This window comes from Rhincodon typus, unplaced genomic scaffold (genome assembly GCF_021869965.1).
Source record: "Rhincodon typus isolate 14 unplaced genomic scaffold, sRhiTyp1.1 hic_rhity00002320, whole genome shotgun sequence".
In the NCBI taxonomy this organism is placed as follows: domain Eukaryota; kingdom Metazoa; phylum Chordata; class Chondrichthyes; order Orectolobiformes; family Rhincodontidae; genus Rhincodon; species Rhincodon typus.
The window spans coordinates 1-12,845 of record NW_025967958.1 but is presented as its reverse complement, the minus strand read 5'-3'; the positions used below and the strand labels follow the sequence as shown (position 1 = coordinate 12,845).

The 12,845-nt window shown below is 38.1% G+C and overlaps 1 protein-coding gene across 1 annotated transcript in view; it reads right to left on the bottom strand.

The window, feature by feature from the left end:
* The window catches only part of LOC125481489 (transcription elongation regulator 1-like), a gene marked incomplete at both ends in the record, with an annotated part of 17,335 nt that extends 5,374 nt beyond the window's left edge, over positions 1 to 11,961 (bottom strand). The window contains 2 exons of the mRNA XM_048593097.1: positions 8,278 to 8,616; positions 11,721 to 11,961. Coding sequence (XP_048449054.1) covers positions 8,278 to 8,616; positions 11,721 to 11,961 — 580 coding nt within the window. The remainder of the gene's footprint in view (positions 1 to 8,277; positions 8,617 to 11,720) is intronic.
* Positions 11,962 to 12,845: the final 884 nt, after the last annotated feature.

Sequence of the window (12,845 nt, the reverse complement as noted above, 5' to 3'; positions counted from 1 at the left end):
CACAGCAGGCCAAGCAGCATCAGAGGAGCAGGAAAGCTGACATTTCGAGCCTAGACCCTTCTTCAGAAATGAAAATGTCTGACGTCTTTCTGAAGAAGGGTCTAGCCCGAAACGTCAGCTTTCCTGCTCCTCTGATGCTGCTTGGCCTGCTGTGTTCATCCAGCTCTACACCTTGTTATCTCAACTACATCAATGGCCAAGATTTTACACTTACAGTATTTTAAGGATAGCAGCGTTTACCATTAATGAACAGTAAATGGGATTGCAATTTCCAGCATCTGCAGAGGTTTCAGTTAAATGCACAAGTTATAAAATTGCCATCATATTTGCTCTTCTCCTCTAGAAGCTTCATGACAGGTGCTTCCAAAAGTCAACATTCAAGTAAATGGAAGGGAATGAAGCTGTGATAATTATCCACCACATGTGTGAGAAAGAGGAAATGCTCAATTTTTCAAATGTAAGTAGACTTTAAAGAGTGTGTTGACGTTTCATTTAATGACTTTCAAATAAACTCCATTATACTAATTTATTTTTCAAAGCGTGGAGCCTAATTACTTAACAATTTAGTTCTTGTTAGGAAATTTACATTAAAATCTCAAACATTTTCTTTCTCTCTCTTGTATTTCTCTCTGGATCCCATCTTTCTCACCCCACCTTTCCATTTTACTGGATGCATATTGTTCTATCGATATTCAATTTACACTTCCGGGTTTAGATTCTGTGCCTCTCCCTATGGATTCAACAATCTCACTGAGCACATCATTGTTTGCCCTTTGCACAGACTTTTCATATCCCCTGCAGAGAAAGGCTTGTTGTTTTGGCTCGCTAATAACTGCAGTTATTAAATTATAGTAAAAAGGCCCACAGACATTCTTACAGGCAAATGTTAAGCATAATGAAAGCCATGTGCTGTTTATTCACTCCAAACCACCTCCTAACAAAATGCAGACCATGATTTTATTTTCATAGCTCTGACTCCTGATTAAAATCCATCTTGATAGCATTATCTGCATTGGGGTCAGTTTCTAAAGCATTGGCAATTAATAAGGACATTGGTGATCTGGTAACAGAGTGGGCAGGTATGTGATCAGGATCACTCACAAACACAATTGCAAGAACAGAACTGAGATGGTGTCACGTGAGAACTGGATGGCAAAGATGACCGCCAGTGTAAAATCACCTTGGAGAAAGGCAAAATAGTGCAAATGCTGGAAATACGAAATAAAACACAAAACATTGGAAACATAGCCTTGCTCTCTCAAGAAAAAAACGGTCCTGTGGATGATAACTTTTGATATAAGTGGTGATCATCGGGAGAAATATTTGCTATTTTAATGTCAAAACTTTTCAACATTGACAAAAAGCATAAATACATTTAAATTAAAATCCATTCAGCTTGGCTCACTTCAGCACTGCTGTTATGACAAAATTAAGTTGCAGCTGATTTACTGTTTGTTTCACACACTGCATGCTGAGTGTGCAGGTCGAGAAAGAGGTAACATTATTGATGAAGTTCTACAGAAAGCAGCTCAAAATTCACCTTGACTGAGTCCCGTGTCATGTCTACATTTGGATTATTCCTTCTTTAAATTAATGTTATTTTCAGAGCTTAAGTGAGATTGACACATCTTCAATCTATTATATTCATACTTCACAAATACATCTGTAAACACAGTTAACTACAGGTTGAATTATGATCTTGGGCTAATAAAAAAAACCCATGATGTGTGAAGTATGGCTATACACGCATAACCAAGGTCACTGTATGGCTGGACCATATGACTATAGATTATATGTTCAACAGATATCAGTTGTAATTATTTCAATCACATTAAGTTGCATGAAGCATAATAATGAAACAATTTAAATCAACAGCATATTACTACTATGGTATATACAAAGTATTCCATTGCCTGAGGCTTAAAATATTGGAGATTACTTACGGCATAGCAATAAGTTTACATGAAAGTTACATATTCTTTTGGAAAACATTGACTGCTAATCTGTGCTTAATATACAGATAGCAGAGGGCTTGCTTATTCCATGGCTGTAATTTCAACCCAATGAGAGCGCAAGAGACAGGCACTAGACGAGACAGCGTGAGACAGGCAGAAAGGCAGAGTCAGAAAGCGAGAAAAAGACAGGGAAAAAGACAGAAACAACTGGGGAGATGGCAACAACTCTAAAAATGTCTCCAATTGATGATGCAAGAGTGGAGTAATTTTCTTACTGGATTTACAATCCTAAAATCTGGGGTTTAAGTTTATCTTAAATAAATGCAATTGTTAAGTATAAGAAAGCAGTAAGGGTCTGAGACCACAGTTGGCCAGAATATTAAGCCTATTATATTTTTAACATTCTGAGGTCCGTTTTTTGCATAATGCATGTGTTTACAATGTGCCAGTCATTAACTGAAGCACAAGAACATACAAAGCTCTTACATGCCCAATTCTAAAATACTGAAAATTAGAGCAATGTTGTGACTTATTCAGGAGACAGCAGTCACTGTCTCAGCTTTAAAATGTTCAGATACTAACAGTTCAAAAATATTCAACATGAAATTAGTTCTTAGACTCCAAATAAAAGCAAAATAGTGTGGATGTTGAAATCACAAACAAATTTAGAAAATGCAGGGGAAACTCAGCAAGCCTGAAAGCATCTGTTGAAACAGAAATAGAGTTAACGTTGTGTCCAGTATGACTCATCCTCTGAACAGTCAGACTGGACCTGAAACACAAATTCTGCCAGACTAGCTCTCCAGCATTTTCTTTGGTTGCTCATAGACAACAGTCTGGCTGAGAGAAATCAAGTGCCGTAGCACTTCAGCATTGTGTACAGGAGGCATGTTGTTCTGAAAAGCAGTAAAGACTTGCATTCACAGACTCAAAACATTTTACAGGCGTCGAGTCCTTGTGAAGTGCAGTCACTATTATAGTTCCAAAAACTGGGCAACACACCAGGGTGAATGCTCCTACTCTTCTTCAAGATAGTGTCATGGGACTCTGTCAACCTACTTGAGAAAGCAGATTAGGCTTCAATTTAAACTTGCATCCAAAGGACAGCATTTCCACTACACACTTAGCACTGCCCTGAACTATCAGTCCAAGTTATGTGACTCAAGCCCACAATTTTCTGATTCAGTCATGACAGTTTATCAGCTGTGACTAATGGGGCTATGAAAAGGAAATTCAGTTAACTAAAAATATTACATTTTCAATCACTAAATTAAGATGAGAACTTATATTACAGTTTAACTAAAGGCACGATACTAGAATATAATGGTTAATGAGAAAAAGCACTTTTCTGGCAAATCCTAAACTTTGGAATGATAGCAGCAATTTAAATACATCACTGAAATCTCAGTTGAATTCAAGTTCCTGTCTAATTGCTCTCACTTCTTTCAACCAGATGTGATGTGCAAAAGACCTGAGTAAGAACTTATTTCAAATTCAAAATCAATTTCATGAAAACAATGCACAAAACAAATATTGACTGCAAAAATTAGTTTTTAATCTTAAAAACTTGCGTGACCATCATGAAACCACTAAATCACAGAAAAGTGCACAATGACACTTTGAGATCTTAAATAGCTCCTTGTTTACATATACAAACTTAGGTATGTACGTGGAGTGAAAGAAAAGTCAGAAGTCTTACAACAGCTTAACAATAAAAATAAATCAGTATCCCAAAAGCCTTCGTGTGCAATTAGTTAAACTACACAGTTGCTGTTACATGGGCAAAGGGAAGAAAGTTTATTGGTACGTTGCAATACACCTAAGCAGCGAGCTTACCAGTTTGCGTGTTTCTGGGGTCGGCCAGAACAGGAACACTGTGCCAACAATAACACCGCTGCAAGAGCTGCTTTGCTTTTATTACATTTATGGCAATTTCACTAACATACTCTGGTTCCATACATGCAATGCTCAATGGAAACGAGCACCTTTAATGCTCCCTTTGTTCCTTTTATAAATAACATCCGTGCACCACTCATCTACACTGCAATATCAATAAATGGAGGCACCCAAGTGTCACAGAAAGTCAGATCATAGGAAATGGAAATAAACAAACCTCATTTATATTGAGACAGAAAAATAGGAAACAATTGTCACCTTTCAGCTGCAAACTTTCTCAGTGAAATTCAGAAGCCTCAAAATCCACTGAATTTGTGTTGCTTTACTGATAGAATTCAACATCCTATAGATAAATAATACAAATTGAAGTGGGAAGCAATCTCATTTCATACAGAATTCATAATGCATAGATGCTAAGATGCTTTGAATAAAAATCCATATTTGAAAGGATTTTTAGACCAGATTGAACCAAAGAACAATCCTCCAAACAGCATTTCCCAATTACTAAATGCATCAATTGACGTACAGATGCTAGGGATATGCTGTGGTAACTGGGATGCTCCAGAGGTTCAACAAGTGGCTACAAAGAATGGGAGAAAAGCATGGCAGGTACAATCAAATATATTCTGTGGGAGAAGGGGGAGAAAAGACCACAATGGGGTCAGAAGGGAAGCAGACATGGGCAGGCAAGGGAGATATTCAGTCAGAATGGAAAAGATGTCAATGAAGCTTGAAACAGATAGAGTGGGGCAAAGACATGAAGATAACCTATTTGAAAAAGATTGGTAGTAGTAGAATCTGGAAGACAGTGAGAATTAAAACAGATCCAATTTGAATATTCTGCTGTCGACTTATTCTATGAAGGTGTTCAATTGTTTAGCCTCAGCATTATACACTGGAATCATGTCATGGCCACCACATCACAAAATACAGCACACAAATTTTTTTAAAAAATTAACTCCATCTTTAAATAACTACAACTGTATCGTATGATGTAAATTTGTGTCTCATAAAGAATAAACCATTCTTGCTGCAAATACAACTCCAGCCATTGTACATCATTTGACCCTACTTTAGCCAATATACATCCTAAAATACAGCTTGCCTCTAGATTGATGAAACATTCCATTCTAATTGCTTGTATTCCTCATCAACATCATTCTCTCTCTCCTCCACAAAAATACTCACAAAGTCTTGTATCTTAAAACGCTGTCAATCATTTAATTTATGCTAAGAATTCTCATCCATCCAGCCTTTCCTGGAAGCTCATGATTCTATCAAACCAAGACCGATATTCCAGTTGAACTCTTGATCACCTCAATCCAAAATAATTCTTGGTAAAAACAAGAAGTACAAGAAACTAGAACGGAGAAAAAAAGTCAGCAGATAAATTAAAACTATCACTGAACAATTTCCAATTTCCAAATTGCAAGACCAGAAAAGACAACAGTCCAAATATTGAACAGCTGCCCATAACACCAGCTAAACAAACCCCATTTTCTCATGGTTAAATTTTATACTTTTAATTCATAGCCTTATATATTATATTATTCATCTGTTAATAGGTGGTCTAAGTGTATTTACAACTCATAACTCCCAACGTAACAAACATAACAAGGAGGCTGAAAGAAAAATACTGAGACACTCACTTTTTCACATCTGACTAACAGTCAGATTAAACACCGAAGTGAAATCAGACACAGTAAAATGAACAGGATGCTCACCATTCTGCTCTCGGCATCATGGAGTTTTTACAGCATAGAAAAAGGACTTTCAGACCTTCGTGTCCATGCTGGTCATCAAGGAACGATATATTCTAATCCCATTTTCCAGCATTTTGCTCCTAGTCTTCTATGTTACGGTGTTTCAAGTTCTCACCTAAATAGCTCTTTAAATGTCTCGATGGTTCCTGCCTTTACCATCGTTGCACCTGAACAAGTATTTGAATGATATCGCTTAAGAGAAAGGAATGTTTTCAGAGTACTAATTGTTCAAGGGACTTGTCCATTCTATACAGAAAAAAGATGGGTCAACTATTATTTAGTTTTGCTATTTTGTAGAAACTGCTCATGAAATCCTGAGTCTCTCTTACCCATGGATTATTTTGATGATTTCAGAGAATTCCCATCAATTCTGGAAAGTTGCAAAATATAGAGAAATCACATTTGTCATGAATGCTGAACTTTGAAATCTACTTGCAACTCAGAGTAAACAAAAATTCTGGATAAACACCTTAGCTCAGAGAGATGGCCATATAATCTGGTTACCATGGTTAGGAAAACGCAAACAGAAACCTATCGAGAGTGGATGACAATGTTGATACTTTGACATAGTGGGTCATTGGAAAAAAAAATAGGCTGCTGTGAGAAATGCAGTGACAAAGCAGCTACTGCCATGCAGAAGTAATTGGGCTGTTTTGTACCAACAACCAAGCAGGATGCTGGTGTAAGCTCAGTTTCTGTCAGAAGAAAGGGAATGTAATAGACAGGGTTCTGAAGATTTCAGGAACAGAGAATTGACAAGGTGTGCCTTGTTGGAGATAACAGGAGCTGGAAGAACTTGAACGACTGTCCAAAAGTGGTGGAAGTTTTGACCCAGTGTCACAGCGAGAAATGAGCGTATTGGAGAGCCAGAAGTGGCTGTGCTATTCCAGATATCTGCCCAGGTGAGGCTTTGCTTTAAGTATTTCACAAGAAATATTCTGATTGCATTAGTTAATGCAAATGAATCTTTTCCTTAGCTGTTGATTCATGCTTGATCTACATGAATTTTTAGATTGTATGGTGCAGTAAAATTCTTACAACTTATCCTTTGCTCCTTCAAATCACCAGAAAACGTATTTCTTCATAAAATTCACTGCTCATTACAGGGATCATATCAAACAGGGTAACCCAAGCACAGTTGCAAGACTTCACTGCATGCGATTGGCTTGGGTCAGTCTGAATTCATCGTTCAACTTTCGTAGAGTCACTTGTAGTCAATCAATGGTTTGGAAAGACCTCCAACAGCAGCAACCCATCAGTAAAGGTGCCCTGAATCAAGTACATCTAGCACAAAATTCTGTACAAAATTCAACTAAAATAGAAATTGTTCTTTTTTCTGACAGTATAGGTAAGGACAGACATGCGATCGCTTGAACAAAAAATGCTGCTAATTATTGCAAACTCAACCATACTTTCAGGCACTGGGTAGCATGCAGAAAGTGATCCTGCCAAATCAACAGGATATTTTGAAAAATCTTCCTATGGGGAATAAGTTACTCAAATTACTGCACAGGTTGGATTTTCTTTGGGCTGAATTCTTGCTTTTTTCCACAAGAGCGTTATATAATTGAATGCATTTTAAACAAAAGTCACCATGATTTGCAAAAGAAAAGCAGCCAAGGTTCTGAAGGTCAGAATGTAATCCAGTAATGTTTTACGTTGTCTGGCCATATTGGATGGTAAAGGGCTAAAATAGTCATCTGTCATAACCTTTCAAACCTGTAGGCATTGAATTCAAAGAGCAGAGATGGACCCTTCTCTGGTTCAACTTTTAAGGTAAAAAAGCAATGGTTTTGTCAGGAACTTGGACATCAAGGGTGAAAGTGATGGTGCACTTCAAGTCAGTGGCTTTTGGTCATTTTACCCAATATCCCTTGATGTCGCTAGGTATGTTCCTCTTTGTTATGTACTATAAAGCCCCTCTGAGACACTTTTATTACATATTTAGGTGTTATGTAAAAATTAAGGTGTTATATAAATTTAATTTGCAAGAGTATTGCAGCTATAGTAGTGATAGTGGCATTACCACTACAGCACCTAAAAGTTCGAGGGTAAAAGAATTTCACCCACAAAGTTATTACAATTCATGATAATAGCGCACTCATGAGAAGGTATTGGCTCATCAGTGTACGAAAGCTTTTCTAAAGATTACATTCTTCAGTAACGTTCAAAGAACGAACACTGGCAATGAAGCACCACATCATTTTTAAGCTCATCAGCGTGCTGCATCTCTTCAGTGGGCAAAAGAAAAAAAATCAGATGGTGTGCCTATCTTCCCAAGTCAGACCTGTGTTCCCACAATCTGAGAAACTTGCTATTTCCGACACTGGATGGATGGAGCTCCGCCTGCTTTAACCATGTAAAGTGCTTTTATTTGCTATAAAACTAGAACCACTGACATGAGCCAGAAGAGGCATAGAGAGCAAAGCCTTCTCTTATATGCATATGCATTTAAATATTTAGGATTCTTAAATCCCAAGGACTTTTAATGCAGAAGATAAAACCTTATTGGAATTGTTATGGATGAATGTCCAAACGTAGACAGCAATCACAAAACAAACAGAACACACATAATCCACATTTCAGGAAGCAATAATCACAAAAGTAAGATTGGTAGTCACAAAGGGAAATGAACAAAAGTAACAAAAAAAGTGGTATCCTACCTGGCAATGGAATTGGCATGCCTGGCAATGGCACACGGAATGGTGGCACCATCACTGGTGGAAAGGCTGGGATTGCTGTGGCTGGCTGTGGCACAGGCTGTGGTACAGGTGGGGGCATGGCCTGTGGCACAGACTGCGGTACTGGCTGCTGCGTCGCACTGGTAGTCACGGCTACAGAGACGGGTGTTGGGTTAGCGACTGAGACAGCAGGTGGAGGCTGATCGGGAGCTGCAGATACCAGTGGAAAAGTAAAGCTGGCACCGTCACTTGACACACTCCTCATACTTTTTCCAAACACTTTTAATGCTGAGTAAGTTGGAGCACTTAATCGCATATGATCTGTACCATTTCAAATGAAACAAAAGCAGCAGTTGGAAAACATATCATACTAAACAGGCTAAGAAAGCCTTCACTTTCTCATACACAGATATACTGTTAGCACATATTTAAAAATTGACATGGTAGCCAATTCAACAGCCATAACTTTCAAATTTCCTTTATTACAAATCATAGATTCTACTGCAGTCATCCTTTCAGAGACACATTAATGGTTTCAATGAATTGTGACAATACATTACATTTTGGATATCAAAATTCTAAGCCTAAAAAATTACATAAACTAGAATCTTAAGCTTTCAACATGCCCAGGAATATATTGTGCAGTTTATGCAAAGAAAAAATACTGAGTTAACTGGCAGATTGTGTGGCTCCGACTTCAAATATTTAGACATTTAACAAACTTAAGTTCTCCTAGCTATTAAGTGACTTATGGCATGTTACACAGATCAGTAAGGATTCAGGACTAATCTCTGCTTTCAGTTAAGGTGCTGAGCCCCTTTGAGTGTTATTAATGGAATGCTACAATTGGTCTTAACGTTACTTAGCAACAGAAGAAAACAAAAAAGTTTTAAAAATGAGCCCACATGTTCCCATTCTTGATCTTGACTCACTACTATCTGTTCAAAAAATGTGCACCTGGATATGAAATTGGTTCAGGCTCTTGCATCATGGCTTCATGATAAAATGCTCATTATTTGGGCTTAAATATGAAGGATAGTGACTTTTGTGAATAATCTTAAAGGTAACTTCAGTTTAATCTGATGAAATTGGTCCTCAGTTGGGAGGGTCAAATTGCAACCTGCCATCCAAACTTTTTACTCCAGATGTCGAGCGGTTTTTTAAAAATAATTTGGCAAATTTCAGCAACGTTCGTAACCATACAAGTGTTCAATAATAATCAGCATTTCATGCTCACCATTACTAATATTTTAATCCAAGATTAATTTTGTTAATAGAATTTAAATTCCCTGACTACTATGGTGAAATCTGAACTCAGGTCTCCAGTCTCCAGCTCATGAACCATGTAATTTATTGAACAAATCTACAGTCTGCATGCACTTGCTATCAACCTCATTATGAATTCTTATGTCCATATTTTTAATTGGAAACTGCATGTGTAAAATTGTCAGTGACCTAACAATCAAGCTACTGCTGTGTTAGTACTAGTGGGAGAGGAAGATTGCAACACACATAAAGACTGTATTTTTTTTACTTTTCCCTATTTTTAATTGTAAACAGAAATGGGAAAAGGACTGTTTTAAAAACCAAGGACTGAAAGATTGCTGCATTTTTTAAAAAGACAGTAACCTGAAGCTCAAATACTGTTGCTACAGTTGGCAAGTTCAAGCAGCTGCAGAAGCCTAGTTTTCAGTGAACTTGGAGCCAAAGGATATGTATGAACAGAGCTTTTTTCCAGCAACAAGTAGCCGATTGATCTGTGGACTTGTGACCACTTATCAACAACAGGCTGTCCACCTACGAACAACTGTGATTGACTTCAAGACAGCTGAACAGCTTGGGGTTTGAATGCTTGCAGGAAGAAATCAAATTTCTGCAAACACAGAAATGTCTCTTTTCTCTGCAGTAAAAAACATCCCAAACTTGAAGATACCCTGTTTATTTCCCCTTTTCAAGTCGCAACTCAACTGATGTCAGACCTTCACAATCGCAAACCAGTCACCCTGTGACTCATGCAAACAAGTGGCAGTAACTGGAGAAGAAAGACTGAGAAGGAGCACATTGATCAGCAAATATTCTTCTCAGCAAACTCTGTGGACAGGCTTTCCCTCCACCTTTGTGCATGAGTGTCAAGGGAAGTTTAAAAATGGTTAGAGTTTTAACTATATTGTCAGTTGATGGTGCAAGTGAGAAGGCTCTCTGCCGATAAGTTCTATTTAAGGCAAAGTTGGATTATTATTTAAGTGATTTATACTGTAAATAAAATATAAAAGTGATGTGTATACTCCCTGCATTACATTTCTACTACTTAGTGTGTGCTTTTGAATGGATTACGTGGACTTCCTGATTGACGAGAAGATTTGATCAACCGGCACACTCCTGGTCCCATAGGTGCCTGTTAATAAAAAGTTTGCTATAGTAATAGTTTAGTACAGAAATCGTGTCCATGCTTTCTGCTGACTGGTTTTGAAGTATCTAATTTGTGAGACATCATAGGGAATGGCAGGGCTTGATTTCGAGTATGCTAGCCCATTGAGGTGTAACACATGGCAAGCTTACAATGGCAATTTCCATTAAAGCTACACACAAATTATAATATTCCCATTTTAAATTCTTAATAACAAGTTAGGCAAGTTCAAATTGGGGACTGAGCTACATGATGCTCCAGCAATAACTCCGCCCTTTAACCTCAACTTGCCTGAAGAATGAATTTGCTTTCAAACTTTTCCACATGTATCATCAAGTTTTCCATAACAAATGTCAACGTACTGTAAAAACAGAAGTTTCATGAATGTAAAGTTTTGAATTAGCTAATAGGTGGCAAACCTTAACCGGCAAACACTGGATTCACATAGCACCTTTTATGACTTCAGGTCATTCCAAAGTGCTTTACATCAATGAAATTTTTCTGATTTATGATCAGTCTTGAAATGCAATACATGTGTTTGCCAACTTATGCAGAAGGCCCCAAAAATGACTGATCAATTTGCTTCTGGGCTGATGGTTGAGAGCTCGGTATTAGCTAGAGTACCAGAGGTTACAGCAGAAGGAGGAATGTTGTATGGCCTAATGTTGTAATTAACATGACTCCATGTTCTTTATTGTTCAACTCTAATCGTAGGATTGCTGACCATGCAAGCAGCTCTCTATAAAACAATTCTCATTTTTATCAAAGATGGATTTTCCAGATCAAACACGCATACTGACCCAACGTAAGTCATTAGGTCCTCAGAGCATTAAAAGGACAATCCGTCCAGAAAATGCAGCAATGTAATTGACAATGTCGACAATACGATTAAATAAATGCGTTTACTGAAACAAGTGTACATTTAATGAACAGTCTAAAGCCCTGATAAACTTAACTCTTGGGATCCTTTCCTGATTGCTCATAATTTATCTTAACTGTATGTTTCAGCATTACTGACCTGCACCTGCTGCTGAAACCGTAACAACCGATGCAGGTGTACTAGAAGAGGCTGGTGTGGTTGACTGAATAGACGACGCTGGTGTTGAGACTGATGGGGCTGTCGTGCTACCAATAGGCGTCGATGTCGTAGTGATCACTTGTGAGGCCATGACCGGCGTCAGTTCAGATTGTTGGATTATCTTTACACCCTCTGGCTTTGACCAAGCAGACTCTCGGGTCCGAGCATTGTAATAATATACCTAAGAAAGAAAGAAGAGCTTCTCTTTATAAAATGCAAAACAACAGCACAGTGTAACAAATATTAATAAAAAATTCCCCCTCATGAATTTTGAGGTTTAATACATAGTTTTCCCTGTCAAAATGGAGACCAATAAAGACAAAAAGGGACACCCACCCTGAGTTACAATTATACTTGACGAATGGCAGACAGCCATAGTTATCAGCCAAAGCATGACCTCAACAGGAAGCCCTCAGGGCAGTGTCCTCTGTTCAACCTTTTCTTAAAAACTGCTGCATCAATAAAATGCCTTGGTTAGGTGAGGAGTGGACTACAGATGCTAAGAGTCAGTCACACAGCACAGACACAGACCCTTTGGTCCAACTAGTCTATCCTGAACATAATCCCAAACTAAACTAGTCCCACTTGTCTGCTCCTGGTTCATATCCATCCAAGCCTTTCCTGTTCATGTACTTATCTAACTGTCTTTCAAATGTTGTGACTGTGCCCCCATCCACCTCCGATGATTCCAGCCTTAAGCTCTCAACTCACTGGACAGTCAATGCCAGTCTACAGAACAATTTAGGTAACATCAAGGCTTGGAATGACAAACAGAAAACAGCCTTTGCATTGGTGTTTCAAGGAATGACCTTCTTCCTTTAAGATGAAACAGTAACACCAGAACAGAATTTCCCTACATTTACAGGTTCACCAGCCATCAAAAACTTGACTAGAACAATCACAGCTTAGCTTGGTCAACAGGGAAGATAATTGATAGCCCAAGAAGCAGGTTACTTTTTGTCCTACCAAGTGTCACAGTATCAACAAGGAGCAAGTCAGGGGTATAACAGAAAACATATGCATGGATGGAGTCTTACCACAATGAAGGATTTGATGCTGTCCAGG